Below are 21,095 nucleotides of genomic sequence, written 5' to 3' on the forward strand. Positions count from 1 at the left end.
GTGACAGGTACTCGGGTACTCTGATGGGCAGGTGACAGGCAGGTGATAGGTACTGATGAGTAGTACTCACTGACTGATAGGTGATAGGTGATACTGTACTGATGGGTACTGATGATCAGTACTGATACGTGATAGGTACTGATGAGTACTGATGAGTAGTGATGGGTACTGATGAGCAGGCGGCAAGTACTTGGGTACTTCAGGCGTCAGGTACTCTAATGAGCAGGTGGAAGGTACTCGGGTACTCTGATGGGTAGGTGACAGGTACTCAGGTACTCTGATGACGGGTACTTCGTTGACAGGTACTCAAAGTACCCGAGTACCTGTCATCAGAGTACCCGAGTACCTGTCATCAGAGTACCCGAGTACCCGTCATCAGAGTACCCGAGTACCTGTCATCAGAGTACCCGAGTACCTGTCAGAGTACCCGTCATCAGAGTACCCGAGTACCCGTCATCAGAGTACTCGAGTACCTGTCATCAGAGTACCCGAGTACCCGTCATCAGAGTACCTGAGTACCCGTCATCAGAGTACCCGAGTACCCGTCATCAGAGTACCCGAGTACCTGTCATCAGAGTACCCGAGTACCTGTCATCAGAGTACCCGAGTACCCGTCAGAGTACCCGAGTACCTGTCATCAGAGTACCCGAGTACCTGTCATCAGAGTATCCGTCATCAGAGTACCTGAGTACCTGTCATCAGAGTACCCGAATACCTGTCACCAGCCCATCAGAGTACCCAAGTACCTGTCATCTGAGTACCTGATGGGCTGGTGACAGGTACTCGGGTACTTTGATGGGCTAGTGACAGGTGCTCTTTATTGGGGGGGGGGGGCAATCAGTGTGTTTAGGGTGCACTGTAGTTGGTAACTAGCTGTTACCACACTCTCTTCCTCACACAGGATCAGTGTGTGAGGAGGAGAACACGGTGACAGCTAGTTACCGTGTTCTCTGTTGACATTTGTGACCGGCTGTGATTGGACACAGCCGGTCACGTGGTAAAGAGCCAATTTCATTGGCTCTTTACCTAGATCGGGGATCGACTCTGTCCGAGGGACGAGCCTCGTCCCTGATCGCTGCTCTGCGCGCCCCCGGGGGCGCGCATTGCAGAGAGAACGAGCGGCTCGTGCTGGAGCCGCTCATGTGATCGGCTGTGATTGACACAGCCGATCACGTGGTAAACAGCCAATTTCTATTGGCTGTTTACCTTGATCAGGGATGGGCTATGTCCGAGGGACGAGCCTCATCCCTGATCGCGCCGCTGCGCGCCGCCGGGGGCGCGCAGTAGCAGCTAGAACGGGCCGACGCATATGACGGCGGCCCGGATCTAGACAACCACTTTGCCGACGTCATTTTACATGACTCGGTATGGAAGTGGTTAAAAGACTCATTATGCCTCCTAGATTATACATTTTTGGTGTTTGCTTTCCGAATTCAAGATCAATTTTTAATGATTTGCACTATGCTTGTAGACTCTATAACTTTCCCACAGACTAAATAACATCCACTAATTTGTGTTATTTTTTACCATAGATATGTAGCAGTATAAATTTTGGCCGAAATTTATGAACAAAAAAATTCTCGTTTGCACAATTTTATAAAAGAAACTAAAATAGTGTTTTCTTTTTCAAAAATGTTCACTCTTTTTTCCACTTATATCGCAAAAAATAAAAAAAAAAAGTAGTGATCAAATACCACCAAAAGAAAGCTCCTTTTGTGGGAAAAATAATTACAATTTTGTTTGGGTACAGTGTTGCATGACTGAGTAATTGTCATTTAAAGCTTGGGAGCACTGAAAGCTGAAAATTGGTCTGGGAAGGAAGGGGGTGAAAGTGCCCTGTATTGAAGAGGTTGTCAGGCTTATTTGGGGAGGTTAAATTTAAAAAAAGAAATGAAATGTTATATTTTTTTCTATATAGAAATATGAAGCAATGACATCCATTTTTGTTAGGTTACTGAAAGGTTAAATCTCTTTAACAAAAAGTGCCTATTCAGGAAATTCTTGAACAGGTTTACCCAAGACATGCTGTGTTGACCTAAGGTAATAAATAAATAGTCTGTTGACTTTCCTTAGATATAAGTCTAAGACGCTATACCAAGGTATCTTATCTGTGTGTGGGACCATAAACCTTAGTCAGTATTTTCTGTGCTTAAACCCATTTAAAAATAAGATTTACAGATATGTTATAATCTTATATGTAACAGAATATTAACAATGAAATATATATATAACTAACATACATAGATATGTAGAAAACGGTTATATATTATAATTGTTTCATCCTTGCTAAAAGAAAGTTAAACTGATTTTGATGACTCATCACTGCATGTTTAGAAAGACTTCATGTTAAACCTTTGTAAGTCGTAAAAATTAATCATAAACTTTTCTAACCTTGCCAGACTCTAGAAAGTCTGAGATGGTAAGCTCTTTGTCAATATAAGGTGCAAAGTTTATTTGAAGATAAATAATGCTGTAATATTCTGTGTACTGAAGCTAAGAGCAATACAATACTGCCATCTCTGGTGACTGAATGCTACTAGTTGAAGTTTTAGGTTGAAAAGTAATTTCCAATATATATATATATATATATATATATATTAATAATATATTATGGTGTTACCAAGATTCATTCCTCATTTAGATACATAATGGATATTAAATGGACATGTAATAGATGAGAGCATGGATACTTTTTATGTTATTTTATGATACTCTTAAATATGGAGATATCATCATTTAATTTTAATATACTGGTCAACCAAGAGGTGTCACCCAATGACCTCACCAGTTAATGAATAAGATGTCCCAGCCAATGGGGATAATGTCACTCCTTCTGGGTTTAATTTATGGTAATTTTAATAGTCCTTTGTTCTATACCATAGAAAAAGGAAAACCCAGACGAGAGAGAGACACAGGACATTTGCACAACATACCTTACATATACAACATACACGCTACTACAGCAATGCATAGACTCATCTACACAGACTCCATTTTGCTCCATCATGCATCTGAAATTTTGAGGGACGCCAAACGAAACTCCTCCCTAATTGGCCACCATCTTGGAAAGGCAGCCATCTTAAGGAATCTGGTAACGACCATTTTAAATATAGTAAATATTCCTTGCTAATTATTTGATTATTATTCAATATTGTTTATGTGCTTCCTTAAATGTTTTACATTTCATATTTTAGGGTAACAAGATTACAATCCCAGCCGTATTAACCATATGTAGATTTTTCTCTAAGAGGTGATTTTTGCTTTTTATAAAATTTTTATGAATATCAGATTTAGCGCATATTGGCGTATTAGTCTCACGTTTTGCATAGCCTATTCTCGCTTCATCTGCAGTGGAGCGACTATCAGACTGTGCATTGCGCAGACAATTGTGGTCTGATTATATAGAACATTAATTTATGGCTTATACTATACCTGGAGAAAATGTAATCTTGCTTTATTTTTACTTTCATAACTGAGCAACAAATCACGTTGAATTTATTGTTTGAAGTTTGTATCTTATGTACAGTTATCTTTTTGTGTCATCACAAGTTTGATCATTTATCGTGAATACATGTCTCGTGAATAAATATTCTTATATATTCCATACTGTAGACTGTTTTCACTAAGATTGGTATATGCTTTTAAAAAGAAATTAATCAATAAAAGAATTCACTACATATTGATTTGTGGAAATAAGTGGAGATTCTCCTACCACACAGATCTTTGCTTATTGACATAAATAGACACTGTTATATTCAGAGCAGTATAAACATTCTGACAAAGTTAAAACAAAATATTTTAGACAAACTTCTACTAGTGTATGGCCAGCTTGAATCCCCCTTATGGGGACACAGACAGTAAAAAAAAAAATGTAGCTGTGGTTTAATCTCCTCACCACGCTATCCAAATTTAAAAAAAAAGTATTAAATTATTCCATATTGTAACGTGGCTCATGAAACAAAATTCATCAACCCATGCATAGGGTCCTAAGGGATGGGATTACCATTAGAGATTCAGAGGTTCCGAAAGAAATGACTAAAAACTTTTTTTTGTATTAGAAGTACTTTATTTAAATCGTATCTAAAGCCCTAAACAAAAATGTAATTTATTGCAGTTTACCAATCCTTAAATGTGGTGGCTTCGTTACTTTTTGTTTTTTAGGATTGTTTTCCTTTATTTTCACCTTGTAACACACTTCCTGTTTTAGGGTGTCTCCACTCTGGATGGAGGTGCAACGGAGCCACTTTTAGACAGCAGCATTGTCAGGAAGGCGGGGGGGGGAGGGGTGTTAGATGGACTGGCAGATGTAGATGGACTTGACTAACAAACTGAAGCCAAACTCCAGTTAACACTTTATAAGCAGTTAAAAGCTGACCATTGTAAGCATTGTAAATGGATGGCAGAAATTATCTCGAGCGCAACTTTTTAAAATACTTGCAGAAGACCTCATCTCTCAACCCATAAATCAAAGGACTGAGGAACCGTGGCAGGAACATGAACACAAGAAAGAAAGTCATACGCAAGAAGACAACGCTGTCAGCGAGGATCGTGTCAATGAATGTGGAGATGAGAGACGTCATACACAGCAGTAGCTGGAAGGCATGGAGCATGACTGTCTGCCCCGCTTTGGAGGCAAATGATGTACCCGAACTTATCTTCTTGGCAACAATGATGACCTTCATGTACGTAAACATATGGATCATTCCTACCACTGAGAGGCTGAAGACAATGCTGGTGGTCTTTATGGAATTTTGGAGTGGAACTATCGCTACTGTCAAACGACTACATTTGACCTTCAGGGCAAAAATGTCCTTGTTAATCATAAACAGCACAGCTATAAGTTCAACGATTGGAGAGACCAACCCCAGCACCCAAATGACTGCAATGGCAATAAAGGTATTCTGCATGCTGCAAATTTCTGTGTGCCTCAGTGGGAAGCAGACAGCCACATAACGTTCCAGTGACATAACGGCCAGATTATATGGGGTGATAATAAAAGATGTCGAGGCTGCGGCCACCGTTGTGTAACAAACGGAGAATGGGAAGTACACCAGGTAAAGTGAACACACCGCCAGCAAAAGAGATAAGAACAGATACACAGTGTCCGTAATCAGCATGTGGGCAAAGAGAATATAGCGGGAGTTGTCTCGGATGTGGTAAGCGGTAAAATAGATACCCAATAAAATTTTCATAAAGAACAGGAAGAAGCAGAAGCCAAGAAACATCACAACCAACAGAGATGTCCTTACAGTATTGATAGTGTTTTCATCATATGTAGACTGAGCGGTTATGTTCCCGGAAGGGAGGGTGATGTTCACCATTGGTCTTTTGTCTGCAAATAAAAAGTAAAAGAATCTTAAAGTTTATCTGTAGCTGAAGCTGTTTTTTTTTTTTTTTTTTGTTTTCGTGGGTATTCGCCTTGCTGAACGCTCTGCAATGCACAATGCGCTGTACAGTGCATTTTGCGCCCTGATTGGGTAAAGCTTTGCCCAATCAGGGCGCAGTAAAAGCTGGTTGTTAAGGAGCCGCGGTGGCCTTAACAACTGATGAGTCAATGAGCTTCCCCGCTGACAGCTGAATAAAAAGCAAAACATTTGCCGGTAAAAATTGTGAAAAATAAATGGCGTGGCCCCTTATCCGAGCGTACAGCCTGGCCAGGAAAGAACTGTCAAACAGCAAGCCAGCCATTCGGTGGTTTGTCTTCATGGCGGGCGGAGCAATTTTCTTTTCTTTTTCGGCGTGGCGGGTGTCGTGATTGATGATGGATTTACGTTGGAGGGCACTGCTTTTTTATTTTTAGTAAAGGTATTGTCAAAAATCTGTCTACTGTTTTTATTTATTTTGACACTTTTTTAGTGACGGGGTAGGGGTAGTATGTACCCAATACTCATTCATATAGGGGAGGCCAGGATCTGGGGGCTTCCATATTCCAATAAGCCCCCTGCCCGCAAACCCCCAACATTCACAGCCCAGGGTTGTGGGCAGTGGCGGCTGGTGCTCAAAATTTTTTGAGGGGCGCAAACAGAAAAATGTAATAGGCATTGCTTTGCGGCAAAAAAACGCTGTAAAAAATTGCGTGACTTTGAGGTCGCAAAAGTGTGAAAGGGGCCTTCAGTAATTAAGGTATAGTGTGCCCCTTTTCAATGCAGATAGACCAGCGTGCCCCCTTTAAATGCAGAGAGACCAGTGTGCCCCCTTTCAATGCAGAGAGACCAGCGTGCCCCTTTTCAATGCAGATAGACCAGCGTGCCCCCTTTCAACGCAGAGTGACCAGCGTGCCCCCTTTCAATGCAGAGTGACCAGCGTGCCCCCTTTCAATGCAGAGAGACCAGCGTGCCCCCTTTCAATGCAGAGAGACCAGCGTGCCCCCTTTCAATGCACAGTGACCAGCGTGCCACCTTTCAATGCACAGTGACCAGCGTGCCCCTTCAAAACACTGACCAGTGTGCCCCCTTCAATGCAGAGACCAGCATACATGCCCCCTTCACTGCAGAGACCAGCATACATGCCCCCTTCAATGCAGTGACCAGCGTACATGCCCCCTTCAATGCAGTGACCAGCGTACATGCCCCTTCAATGCAGTGACCAGCGTGCGTGCCCCCCTCAATGCAGAGACCAGCGTGCGTGGCCCCTTCAATCCAGTGCACTTACCTGGATCATCAGCAGCAGCGGCGGCGCGGCTTCTCCTCAGTCCTCCGGCGTGTCTCCTCGGGTCCTCCCGCCTCCTCCTTGGCCAATGGCATGGGGTTTGCCTTGCGGCCAATCAGGAATCAGGTATTAGACCCGATCCCTGATTGACCGGGAGGAGGATCCGTGTGACAATAGCGAATTTTCATTCGCTATTATCACACAATGGGTGGAGTCGGGGAGCACTGCTCTGCGCCCCGGGTCCATCCTCTGCATCGCCCTATTAGAGCCTCTGGCTCTAATCAGGTGATGCAAAATAAAAAAGCCCCATTGAACTCCATGCGTCCGGTGCCCCTGCATGCAGATTAGGGGGCCGGACGCGTGGATAGGAGGGGCGGCGCCCCTGCGCCCCCAACACACCGGCCGCCACTGGTTGTGGGGAAGAGACTCTTGTCCCCATCAACATGGGAACAACGTTTTTTGGGGCAGGGGGTGCTCCCTTTTACCCTCCTCTTTCCTGACCCGCCAGGCTGCATTCTCAGATAAGGGTCTGGTAAAGATTATGGGAGGAGAGCCATTTTTTGTTAAAATTTTGACGTCAAAATCTACAGGAGACCCAAAGGGGAGGGGCGCCATTTTTTTCTTTTCTTTTTATTTTTTTTCACTTTAAGCATCATTAAAACACTGCTCTTGAAAAAACTATTGTTTTTTTAAAAAAAGATTTGCGTTCATACATGTCCCCCTGGGCAGTACCCGGACCACCATACCTCTTTTATGGCCAATTACGTGCATATACAGTGCCTTTGAAAAAGTATTCAAATCCCTTGAAATTTTCCACATGTTATGTTAGAACCAAAAATGTAAATGTATTTCCCCTAGGATGTGATATCCCAAGTTTGTCCTCCCGGGCAGGACCCCATATTAATATGGAGGATGAGCATTAGTTGGGTGTGGTTGAAGTGTAGAGTAAGCAGTATCACAGTAAAGTAAGAATGTGGAAAATGTCCATGGCTTCCCCCATTGACACAGCCCACAGTCCTACTTCTCCATAATGCTTCTGGAAAGGGTTTCCCCTGGAATTGGGCTTATTCACTGAATCATACCCATGACCATAGGGACAAGAGACATGTATTATGCCACTGAAAATGGGTGAAGACTGTTGCAATTGGTACGATAATGTTTGCCCATTGAATATGATGCTGCATAAAAGAAATGTAACAATTTTGCTACTGGCTGGAGTTATGTTATTCAATGGAATGCATGAACACTTGAGTAGAAGTGTGTCAAGTGGATCAATGCATAGTTGGCCTCAGGCACCTGGACAGGTGCATCCCATAATAGGCTGCACTGATGAGGTATACAAGATCCTGAATATAAGTGACAAATGTACACATGATCAGAGTTGGTGGTGGCTAGGGGAAAACGGTCTACCCTCCTGTTGATCAGCGAGGACCACTAAAACATAACATGCTGCAGGTGACCCAAGCCCTCATATGATGGGCCCTGGGTAAACAATAAGATCTTCAGAGCCATAGCCTGTAACAAAGAACCAGAATAAAAGGCCTTGTGAAGGCATACCTCCACTAGAGGGGTCAGTGCTGCATTAAACCACGGGGACGGTGTCAAGGGGTTTTACCATCTGTACACATGGTGAACAGATGTGGTGGATCTGCTTGGGCTCAGAGAGCCCTGCACTTTTGTAGGTTTCATAGTGGTGCAACAACTACTTGGGACTGCTAGGGACCTGCTTACATTCTCGAAACACAACTGTACTATAACCCCTCCAACCAGAGCCACCGACAAGGGGTAGCACTTGCCCCCCAGTACCAGACCCTATGCTGCCAATTCAGCAGTCTCCCAACTCCTGACCACTGCAATCTGCAGCTATTTGGAAAAAAATATATACCCAGGCCCCATTTTTTCATAAGGATGCCAGGGGCAGAAAGGGGACTATTTAACTACTTTCAGGTGCATGTGGAGAAGTCTCCCACACCACAGTTCCAGATAATTGAAGACCCAGCCTTTTCTGGAAGTTTATTTTTATTTTTTATTTTTTATTTTTTAATTGCTGCAGACTCTTTCAGAAGTGCCCAGAAGCTATGGATTAATGTACACTTGTGTTTGACAGGCAGTGAAGAAGCATTTGATTGCTTCCTCACCGCCTGATTTGCTGAGTGCATTGTACATGGTTGCAGAAGGGCCCCATTTAGTGGAATGGGATGCGTTTGGTAGCCAAATGCAGCAGGGGGATACTTTTTGCCACACCACAATGCAGGGCATGTGTACACCCACATCCACTGCCTTTGCCTCTGTGTTATCTCCTGACTCCTCATAACCCTTGCATTCTATACGTAACATACTCTTGCTCCTACACTCTGTACATTACCCACTCCTGACCCATGAGCCATGTACATTACACACTTGACCCCTGCACGCTAAGTGTTACCCACTCCTGAAGCCTGAACTAGGTACATTAGCCACTCCTGACTTCTGAACTCTATGCATTACCCACTCCTGACCCCTAAACTCTATGCATTGCCCACTCCTGACCCCTAAACTCTATGCATTGCCCACTCCTGACCCCTAAACTCTATGCATTGCCCACTCCTGACCCCTGAACTCTATACGTAACCCACTCCTGACCCCTGAACTCTATGTGCAACCCACTCCTGACCCCTGAAGTATGTGCGCTACCTACTCCTGACACTCCTGCATTTTGTACATTATGTACCCAGAGGGTTCCATAGATTGCACTCCCAGTCTTCAGATTCTTTGACTGCACCATAGTTACACTTGTTATAAGGACCTCTTCTTCTCATTAACACCTTCCCACCACCTGTACGCATATATGTGGCCTCATAGAAGTGAGTCTTCTTCTTCCATACATGTGTCTGTGCTGAGAGAAAGCTGCATAGCGCACTCCTAGCATTGAGATTAGGCTCTCATCGAGAGCCCGGGCTCTTGTAGCAATGATCAAGAATCAAAAGGCCTGGTTCCCAATCAGCTGATTGCTGTGCTTACCTCTGAGACCCCATCCACACCTAAGTGTTTTGTAGCACAAAAACTTGAAGCTCCAAAATGCTCAGGTTGAAAAAATGAATGCATTTCTATGGTGTTGCTGCACATTTCCAAGCCAAACGCGTAGGGCTCAAAAACGTTTTTAGGCTACTTTTGTAGCTTAATTTAGGCAGATTGGTGCATCTTGGGGCATTTTGAGTCCCATAGAATTGCATTAGTGCGTGCATTTTGTTGGATGTTTATGCACATTTTTTAAGCTGATGTATCCACACGGCAGCACGTGATGTCACAGATGATACTGTTCTCTATAGGCTAATAGAAGAATGCCTGAAGCTCAAATATTGTAACAAAATGCACATAAATGCGCAAAAAACGCTTGTTTGGCTATCAAAGTGATCAGTCACTCTACAGCCTGCCTCTGTGTTTTTTTTTTCCTCTCCCCTGAATGGAGAGAAAGATACAGCATATTACCTACCAGGTACAATATATAATACATTGCATTACCAACCTTGGCCACAAATTATATAAGTGTAAGAGACTGCTGCATTCACAAAATTCCTAGAATACTGAGGAAATATCAAATATTTAACCATGTAATGGTGCGCTGTTTCATTAATGAATAAATTAAAATGATAAAAGTAATTGCATGCAAAAGTGAAATTAAACCATCATATTGACTATCAAAATTGTATTTATTCACAGAAAAAAAATATATTGATAGCCAGCCCACATTATAAAGTGCTAGGTGCAATACTCAAAAATATTTATAAGTGTAATTCATTCCAAAATTCATAAAGTTAAATTGTGCTCCAGCAAAAAAAAAAAGTAATTGATCAAACCTGTGTTCCAAAGTCCACTCAAAAAAATACTACAACAGTTCATGTAATCTTACAGCATAGAAGTGATATGTAGTTCCAATTTCCCCGCATGTGAAAAGGGAGAAAAAAAAATGTCCTTGTGCAAAATAAATTAATCAAATGTGCATGTGCAACACAGCTGACTGGAAATATTGGCGGCTTACCAGACAGATTGATCCCACAAAGGAGATCATATGGGCATAGATAGGGTCACACCCAAGGGTGAATTATCAGCCGGCCTCACAAGATTGGGGATGGATCCAGCCAGTTCACGTCACTCATAGCATATTACGATAAAAGCAATGGAGAGGGCTCATAGTGCATTAACGTAAAAAATCACCATTTATTAAAAACAAAAATGCACTTACAAAACAGTTGCTTATATAAGGCAGACAAAACATCAGTAGTGCATGGCCGCTTGCAAAATGGTCCATGCGTGTTGACGTCACGCTACTGGTTCCTAGCCAGCGCATTTTCTCTCAGATGGCATCAACTGGGAATGGAGGCCAGTAGCATGGTGTCAACATGCACGTACCGTACGGCCATGCACTACAGATGTTTTGTCTGCCTTATACAAGCAACTGTTTTGTAAGTGCATTTTTGTTTTTAATAAATGGTGATTTTTTTACGTTAATGCACTCTCCATTGCTTTTATCGTAACATGCTATGAGTGGCATGAGATGGCTGGATCCATCCCCAATCTTGTGAGGCCGGCTGATTAATCCACCCTTAGGTGTGACCCTGTCTATGCCTATATGATCTCCTGTTTGGGATCAATCTGTCTGGTAAAGGCCCGTACACACGTAGCGATTGTCGGCCGTAAATATTCGGCCACCGTCCGATCGGCCGATTGTCGGCTTGTTAGTATGATGCTTCCGATAACCGACTGCGACTTTTCGGCCGAACAGAATCTGGCGTGCAGACTTTAAAATTTTTGTTGGCCGTCGCCAGAACGGCCGATTGTTCGCCAGTCAGTACAGAATTCGGCTGACAAACAGCAGATTAGCAAGACTGGGCATGCTCAGAGAAAAAAAAACACACGGAAAGTTAACCATCACATGACATCACTTCTGCAGTCGGCTGTTGTTGGCCAACAAAATTCGTGTGCAGTCTTTAGCAGTTTTCAACCGACAGGACAGCACCGGACAAAAGACGGCCGATCGTTCGGCCGACAATCAGTGCGTGTGTACGGGGCTTAAGTGGCCATTATTTCTGGTCAGCCGTGTTGCACAAGCACTTTTGATTTATTTATTTTGCACAAAGCCACTTTTTTTTCCCTCCCTTTTCACATGTGGGGAAATTTGAACTACATATCAATTCTATGCAGTGAGATTATATGAACTGTTGGAGTATTTTTAAAATGGACTTTGGAACACAGGTTTATTCAATTGTTTTTTTGCTGGAGCACAATTTAACTACCGTATATGAATTTTGAAATAAATTGCAATTAAAAGTATTTTTGAGTATTGCATATAGCACTTTTATAATGTGGACTATCAATATTTTTTTTTTCTGTGAACGAATAATATTTTGATAGTTAATATGATGGTTTAATTTTACTTTTGGATGCAATTACTTTTATCTTTTTCTTAGATTACTTATTGAAACAGCGCACTAATACACGGGTAAATAATACATTGCATTACATTCTAGATACATTATATAATACATTGTATCTTTTTCTTCTTGCCAGAGAAAAATGTAAAACTAAACAAATAAAAGGATAATAATAATAAAATAGCTGGATCAGAGTATGATCTAGGTCAGTGTCATTGTTAGGTTTGGGGTCAAGGATAGGGGAAGAGGTCAAGTTCAGAGTCAAAGTTCAGGATCAAAGGTTAGGGTCAGTGTATTTTAGGTAGAGGTTTTTAAAAAAAGCATTTTCTAAATTAGTATTAGCGTCAGTTAGGGCGTGTTCACACCAGCTGCTGTATTGCAACACATCAGCTGGTGTGCGTAGCAGTCCAGTCTAAATCAGCACAGTGATCATGCACTGATCTCAGCGTATCTCACGGTTTCCTTTTTTTTTTTTTTTCAAACAAAAATGGTAATAGCAAGAAATATACTGCTAAATATGTTAAAAAATATATTGTTGACTGTTACAAACCATTTTCCATTTGCTACAAAAAAAAAAACAGGAGATATCCATTACCATTTACCACCAAATAAAAGTCCAATTTGTCCTTAACCACTTAAGCCCCGGAAGATTTTACCCCCTTCCTGACCAGGGCCTATTTTGCGATTCGGCACTGCGTGATTTTAACGGACAATTGCGCGGTCGTGCAACGCTCTACTCAAATGAAATTGACATCCTTTTTTTTCCCACAAACAGAGCTTTCTTTTGGTGGTATTTGATCACCTGTGCAATTTTTTGATCATGCGCTATAAACAAAAAAAGAGCAGCAATTTTGCAAAAATAACAATATTTTTCAAATTTTTTTATATGAAATTCCCCAAAAAAATGTAAAAATCAAAATTTTTTAACATTTTAGGCCAATTTGTTTTCTGCTACATATGTTTGGTAAAAAAAATTGCAAAAAGCGTATTTTGATTGGTTTGCGCAAAAGTTATTGCGTTTACTAACTAAGGGAAAGATTTTTGTCATTTTTATTGTTTTTTTTTTTTAACGAGTAATGGCGGCGATCTGCGTTTTTTTTTTTGCGGGACTGCGACACTGCGGCGGACAGATCTGACCCTTGACTGACATTTTTGGGGGTACCAGTGACATTACTACAGTAATCAGTGCTATACATATGCACTGTTACTGTAAAAATGACACTGGCAGGGAAGGGGTTAACTTTATTTGAGAAGGAGGGGTTAAGTGTGTCCCTAGGGGCATGCTTCTAACTGTGGTTGGATGTGGCTTGCGATGTAACAGCAGAGATCAACGGTCCTACATAGCAGGACCGTATGATCTGTGCTGTTACACAGGGAAGAATGACAGGCGGCTTTGTTTACTTTAGCCGCCTGCCTTTCTCCCGGTGTAACCGACGATCGAGAGTGACCGGCTGACATCGGTTCTGCCGCTCACACGCACGGGGGGGGTCCGTGAGCAAGCTGGAGCGTGCCTCCAGTGGTGCATGCTCGCTCCCTAGAGCCTAACAGGCTAGCGACGTAGTCCTACGTCACTTTGCCTGTGAGGGGCTGACCGTCGACGTAAATAGTCGTTAAGCAGTCGGCAAGTGGTTAAAAAAAAAAGCAATGTTTATTCCACCTGGATACACTAAGTATTTGTGATAGGTACAGCATTGCATACTAGAACATTATATGAAACCAACCTTTCCTTCAAACAAAGCCCCCCCCCCCCCCCCAGTGGTGCACTGTCACCGCTAACAGGGCTTCCATCTTCACCCGGTCTTCCTTGTGGGTTGGCGGGCTCCAGTCCTTTGAATGGACAAGTCACCTTGACGTCACACAAAAAGAAAGGTTATTGTATTCACCTAGAGGATAAAGTCCCCCCAGTGATACAAAATAAATGGTTAGTATAAGGCAAGTTAGACCTGTGGCTATGGTTTAGTGCATAGATTTGTTTGCAGTGACCGTGTATATTTTTAGTACTGATCACTGTAAAATGTCACTGGTCCCCAAAAAAGTGTTAAAAGTGTCAGTTAGGTGTCTGATTTGTGCACCGCAATGTCGCAGTCCTGCTAAAATTCGCTGATTGCCGCCATTACTAGTAAAAAAATAAATAAATACAAATTCCCTAATCTATCCCCTAGTTTGTAGACACTATAACTTTTGCACAAACCAATCAATATATGCTTATTGGGATTTTTTTTACCAAAAACATGTAGCAGAATACATATTGTCCTAAATTGATGAAGAAAGTAGATTTGTTTACATTTTTTTTATTGAATGTTTTATAGCAGAAAGTAAAAAATATGTATATTTTTTTTTTTTTTTTCAAAATTGTCGCTCTTTTTTTGTTTATAGCACAAAAAATAAAAATCACAGAGGTGATCAAATATCACCAAAAGAAAGCTCTATTTCTGGGAAAAAAGGACATACATTTTCTTTGGGTACCGCGTTGCATGACAGCACAATCGTCAGTTAAAGTAACGCAGTGCCGTATCGCAAAAAATGGCCTGGTCATTAAAGGAGATGTACAGGGAAAGTTCGTTTGGCTGTACATCTTCTATGGATCACAGGAGTGCAGAATGAACTGACGTCAGCTGGCGTCAGAGATGTCGGTCCAGACACCACATCATCACGACCACGGAGTTGGGATCTGCCAGGTGCTTGGGCCGACACCCAACTCAGCCTCTCAGTGAGCCGCTTGAGAGCCTGAGCCGGCTGCTCCTGCCCCTCCACAGCCCGGCACTCCAATGAGCGATAAGGGAGCAAAGCGGAGAGCGGTGACTAACAGTCAGCAGCTCTCTGCTCGAGGAGCTGTCAGAACCAAGCAATCGGTGGTGTTCGATTGCTCAGTTCTCAGTGTAGAGGCACCGGGGACACATGCAGCATTGGACCGATGCTGCATCCACCTAGGTAAGTATAAATGGGAAAAAAAAATAATCCTATACATCTCTTTTAAGGGAGTAAAAGCTTTCGGGGCTGAAGTAGTTACAAGAGCTGATCATACTTACGGAGTTTCTGGGCTGGCCCAGATGGTGGAGGACTGGGTGGCAAATACCTGAAGTCTAATGGCCAGAAGGAACTGAGCTTCAGCATTTATCATTTTCTGGTTCTTGATGATTACTGGTGTAACATTCCTATGTAACAGGTGGCATGTGTGTCTCCAAGGACACCAGATAATTAATTGGCCTCTAGGTGCCCAGAAAACAGCTAGAGAGTAGGAAACACATGGATGACAGGTTAAGGTGTAATCCCATTAGGTGAACAAAGAAGAAATTGGACTTTAATGGCACCACACCTTGGAATAAGTTTAAAAAGTAATATTTATTGAAACTTAACAAAAAAGTTAAAAAGATATATAGACATATTACATGGGCATCAAATTACATTTTTTTTTCATTAAGCCCAAGTACTGTATGTTTTGCTGGTATCACCATCCACCCTCACATTTTTGGTAGGGAGCCCCCCATATCATAACAACACATACGGAATACAGAAAACAACCATGGTTCCCTAATTTCCTGGATATCCAATGGTGACTTTTTGAAAGGTGGTAATGTCCAGCTCAAAATCCTGCTCGACGTGTTTCGCGTAGCCTACGCTTCTTCAGGAGCTTAACAGGTAAAATGACTTTGATCTATAATAGAGTAGAGACAGCATAGTCAAACAACTCAAAAGCGATATTTAGTAGAGTACAAATCTATGACAAAATCACAGGATTGTGATAGTATTTATGTAGCACCCTCCTAGATAGGTGCTAGGAAAAAGCATTATTATGCTCCATCTGCTTATCAGGGGAGCCTGATGTTAGTCATGCCTGTTGCATGTGTCCAGGTGTGAATCACTCGGTCTGAGGGAGTGTCCCCACTGTATCCAATAGGGGGAGCCTGTTGGACAGTGAAGGAAACCTGACCAGTGGCAAACAGGGTTTTGTGGCAGTTCCAGTGGGAGGGCACTACCGCAGTAGAGGGTGACGGATGTCTCTCCTCCTGTTGTCTGAGGAAGGTGGTCACGGGCAGACGGCCTAGTGAGCCAGGTGTGGAGCTGAGCCTGAAGGATCCTGGAAAGCTGATGGTGGAGCTGCTGGCAGAGTCATCTGGGAAAAACAGTGTCCGTGAGTACTAGGGGGCTTGCCAAGGGGTCTGCCCAGGAAGGGGGACCATTTCAGAGAAATCAGAGGATAGAAGGTCAGCTCACACAGTATGCAAGAGTAAAGGGGGTGCCAAGTAGAACCCTGAAGAGTAGGGGTAAATGGGGTACCAAGCAGGGCCTGGAAGAGTAATTTGCTATACAGTTTGCTTATTAAACACTTCACTACAGTGGCAAGGTGAAGCAGCGGCCTTGCCACACTCAACATACTTAGAAGTCCTAAAGTTGTGCATAGTTCATCCAGTTGGAGTATTCCACTCATCCCTTCTCCTATCCAAGTTCTAAAATAAAACAAGCATAAAAACACATCCCCTGGACTGTTTTCTGACTGAGCCAGACGCTTAAAGTACTTTGAATTCCTAAGCTGTTGCTATGGGTAACCCAGGGGAACCCTCTTCAAGCAGCTCCCCAGGGAGTAGTGCACACTTACAAAAAGCATCAATAGATCAAATAAAGAGAGGATGGAAAGGGCAATCCCCGCAGGTAGATACGGGGACACACCTAAAGACAATGGTGCAGATCGGTATAAGGAGGATATAATTAAGTAGAATCGGTTAGGGGATAAAATATAACAATGTACTTACTAGGGTGTCAGTAATATTTCAGCCTGGAGGTAGAGGGATAAATATCCTATTTTTTCTATTATTGCCAAGCTAAACATCAGATCTCCTAAAATGGTAAGTGAGTCCCCGAGATAAAGTATAATCGAAATTGATACATCAAGGTGAAGATACAGTGCCTTGTGAAAGTATTCGGCCCCCTTGAACTTTGCGACTTTTTGCCACATTTCAGGCTTCAAACATTAAGATATAAAACTACATTTTTTTGTGAAGAATCAACAACAAGTGGGGCACAATCATGAAGTTGAACGAAATTTATTGGATATTTCAAACTTTTTTAACAAATAAAAAACTGAAAAATTGGGCGTGCAAAATTTTTCAGCCTCCTTAAGTTAATACTTTGTAGCGCCACCTTTTGCTGCGATTACAGTTGTAAGTCATTTGGGGTATGTCTCTATCAGTTTTGCACATCGCGAGACTGAAATTTTTGCCCATTCCTCCTTGCAAAACAGCTCGAGCTCGGGGAGGTTGGATGGAGAGCGTTTGTGAACAGCGGTTTTCAGTTCTTTCCACAGATTATCGATCGGATTCAGGTCTGGACTTTGACTTGGCCATTCTAACACCTGGATATGTTTATTTCTGAACCATTCCATTGTAGATTTTGCTTTATGTTTTGGATCATTGTCTCGTTGGAAGACAAATCTCCGTCCCAGTCTCAGGTCTTTTGCAGACTCCATCAGGTTTTCTTCCAGAATGGTCCTGTATTTGGCTCCATCCATCTTCCCATCAATTTTAATCATCTTCCCTGTCCCTGCTGAAGAAAAGCAGGCCCAAACCATGGTGCTGCCACCACCATGTTTGACAGTGGGGATGGTGTGTTCAGGGTGATGAGCTGCGTTGCTTTTACGCCAAACATAACGTTTTGCATTGTTGCCAAAAGGTTCGATTTTGGTTTCATCTGACCAGAGCACCTTCTTCCACATGTTTGGTGTGTCTCCCAGGTGGCTTGTGGCAAACTTTAAACAACACTTTTTATGGATATCTTTAAGAAATGGCTTTCTTCTTGCCACTCTTCCATAAAGGCCAGATTTGTGCAGTATACGACTGATTGTAGATCTCTGCAGTTCATCCAGAGTAATCATGGGCCTCTTGGCTGCATCTCTGATCAGTCTTCTCCTTGTATGAGCTGAAAGTTTAGAGGGACGGCCAGGTCTTCGTAGATTTGAAGTGGTCTGATACTCCTTCCATTTCAATATTATCGCTTGCACAGTGCTCCTTCGGATGTTTAAAGCTTAGGAAATCTTTTTGTATCCAAATCCAGCTTTACGCTTCTCCACAACAGTATCTCGGACCTGCCTGGTGTGTTCCTTGTTCTTCATGATGCTCTCTGCACTTTAAACGGACCTCTGAGACTATCACAGTGCAGGTACATTTATACGGAGACTTGATTACACACAGGTGGATTCTATTTATCATCATTAGTCATTTAGGTCAACATTGGATCATTCAGAGATCCTCACTGAACTTCTGGAGAGAGTTTGCTGCACTGAAAGTAAAGGGGCTGAATAATTTTGCACGCCCAATTTTTCATTTTTTTATTTGTTAACAAAGTTTGAAATATCCAATAAATTTCGTTCCACTTCATTATTGTGTCCCACTTGTTGTTGATTCTTCAAAATTTACAGTTTTATATCTTTATGTTTGAAGCCTGAAATGTGGCAAAAGGTTGCAAAGTTCAAGGGGGCCGAATACTTTCGCAAGGCACTGTATATAACTTTTTTTCTTACATTCAAAATCTTATGAAAAATGTAAACTTAAAGCTAAATATGTAGCAAGTTTGTATCAATCCGCCAGGAACCATCCAGGGGGCTTAGGCCACTGTTTTGGAGAAGTATCCAATATGGTGGTATTCTATACTGCAGTGTAAATATCCTGAACAGGGGTCTTCATTCTATGGGTATCAAACAAATATAATGCAACATATTGAGTGCCAGGCAATAAACTGATACAAGGTAGCCATAGATCAGAATAACTAATATATGAAGTTGCTTACTAAGGACATCTCAGAGAGGAACGTGCCTCTACCTCCTCTCCAATACTTGCACCATGTCAACAGGGTGGCCCAGGGGGTCTCCTAGGTTCCAGCCGGCCATCCGTCCATTTATGTGTGTCCCAGCCAATTCATCCATTGCGGGTGGACGCATGCCCCCCAAATGCGGTCGCGCCTGCACAGTTGAGATTGCGTGGCCACGAACAAAGAAGCGTGCGTTCAGAGCCACACACCCTCTGGTGGCTCTTGGATGCGCCGATTGTCATAGTTGCCCGGGAGAGAGGGAAGGACGAGCCGCCCCCGGTGAATGATGGCGGCGCTATCAGCCACATATCCACCCCAAAAATTGTAATCCCAGTTGAGCTGTGGGGGGAAAAAAGCACATAACAATCCTCTCTAGGTAAATACACATTGTAATCATTTTAGCATTTCATTTTTGTGCAGCTCCATACTCTTCTTTCTACTATAAAAATGCTTTTTGTTTAACCATATCCATAATCTAGTGTGACACTTTGGAACTTCCTGTTATGAAGACCGGTCACTGCTTCTGTCTCTCCTTGTGCAGGGTGACTGGTCTTGTCTCCGCCCCCTCCTGTAGTTTCCTGTAGAGGTGTGGACTGTGGGGCCCCTCCCACAGCTCTGGTCTCTACACGGGCTATGTGCAGTTCAAGGACGATGTCACTGTTACTTTTACAAGGCAACATCTAGGTTTGAAAAAGGCTTTGATGCACACAGAGAAGGTTTATATCCTTCATGTCTATTACTGTATATGACAGTTTTTGCTCCCTGAGTTCAGCTTTAGGAAATAAATCATTAAACTGAAACAGCTACTGCAGGGGATGTCTGAAATGTGATATATGTGATAAATGCTGGGAAAAACAGCAAGCCAATCAAACAACCAAGAAATTAGATCACTGCTGGCATTCTGTACAGTGGACCCAGAAGCTCAGCTCCCATTGCTCCCCAGGGACTTCGCTAGCACTGGGCATCCAGGGCACATGCCCTGCATCTCTTACTGGATGCCCCAGGCCAGGTCCCAGACACCACAATCCCAGTGGCGGAGCTAGACTTTTAAAACAAGGGTGGCAAAGGGGTGGCAAGGTATTATTTTGGGGGGTCAATATACAAAGTGTTCAATTACACTAAAAATAAGTTTCCCGTGTGTGCTGCCGCGTTATGTTTTGTTTTGGAGCCGTTTGGAGCACGAAGGAGCTGCGTGTCAGCTTAACCAATGAAAAGTGTAGCATCAACACATCCCCCATATAGACCTCCCCCTTACAGTAGGCCAGGGTAAGGTGAGGTCCCTCACCTCACTCTGGCCTGCTGTAAGGGGGATCTATATGGGGGTCCTCACCTCACCCTGGCCTGCTGTAAGGGGGGATCTATATGGGGGACCAGGTCCCTTACAGTCAGCAGGCCAGGCATTGGGCAAGGGCAGGTTCCCCAAAGGATAGATCCCCTTTCCTTTACAGACTTCTCACTACTCAGTCAGTCACTAGTACAGTCAGACAGTACTACAGTAGTAGTAGTCTCTTACCTAACTTTTGTAGTGACCAGCATGCCCCCAATCAATGTAGTGACCAGCATGCCCCCCATCAATGTAGTGACCAGCGTACCCCGCCATCAATGTAGTGACCAGCATGCCCCCATCAATGTAGTGACCAGTGTACCCCGCCATCAATGTAGTGATCAGCATGCCCCCCATCAATGTAGTGACCAGCGTACCCCCCCATCAATGTAGTGACCAGCATGCCGTGTCCCCTTCAATGCAGAGAGGCTTGCCTAAGGTAGAAGAACACTGACATCCATCCCACATGTTCAGTCTGCCCCGCAGCTAGTTCTCTTGACCGAGCGGTGAGCGCGGCACAGCGAACCAATCACGTCGTGAGTAGCGGCACAGCGAACCAATCAGGTGAGCAGGCACGTGTGATTGGTTAGCTGTGCAGCTGCTCATAGCGCCGCTGCTCACCGCTCAGTCAGGAGAACTAGCTGCGCGGCAGGCAGATGGAACATGTGGGACGGATGTCGGGCTCTGTTCTGCTGGCAACAAAGAGAGAGCCGCTCAGGTGTAAGTTCAATGGGTGGTGCTGGTCAGATCCGCCGTCCAAGCTATGAAGAATCCAAAAAAGTAGACCGCACTCAGGAAAGTAAGATGAAAACAATCAAAACTCCTATTCTTCTTCGGTGTAGCAGACAGACAGTACAATGCACATAACAGACGTGCCGGGTTAACGCGTTTCACGAATTAAATCGCTTACT

The 21,095-nt window shown here is 43.2% G+C and overlaps 1 protein-coding gene across 1 annotated transcript; it reads right to left on the bottom strand.

Moving 5' to 3' along the window:
- Positions 1-4,406: 4,406 nt before the first annotated feature.
- Positions 4,407-5,321, bottom strand: LOC309546758 (odorant receptor 131-2-like; the record flags this gene model as incomplete). Its single annotated transcript, XM_082246449.1, has 1 exon — positions 4,407-5,321. The coding sequence occupies one exon, from the start codon at positions 5,319-5,321 to the stop codon at positions 4,407-4,409; it is 915 nt and encodes a 304-aa protein (XP_082102575.1).
- Positions 5,322-21,095: the final 15,774 nt, after the last annotated feature.

The sequence above is a fragment of the Pelophylax lessonae genome (genome assembly GCF_965119305.1).
Source record: "Pelophylax lessonae genome assembly, chromosome: 2".
Taxonomy (NCBI): domain Eukaryota; kingdom Metazoa; phylum Chordata; class Amphibia; order Anura; family Ranidae; genus Pelophylax; species Pelophylax lessonae.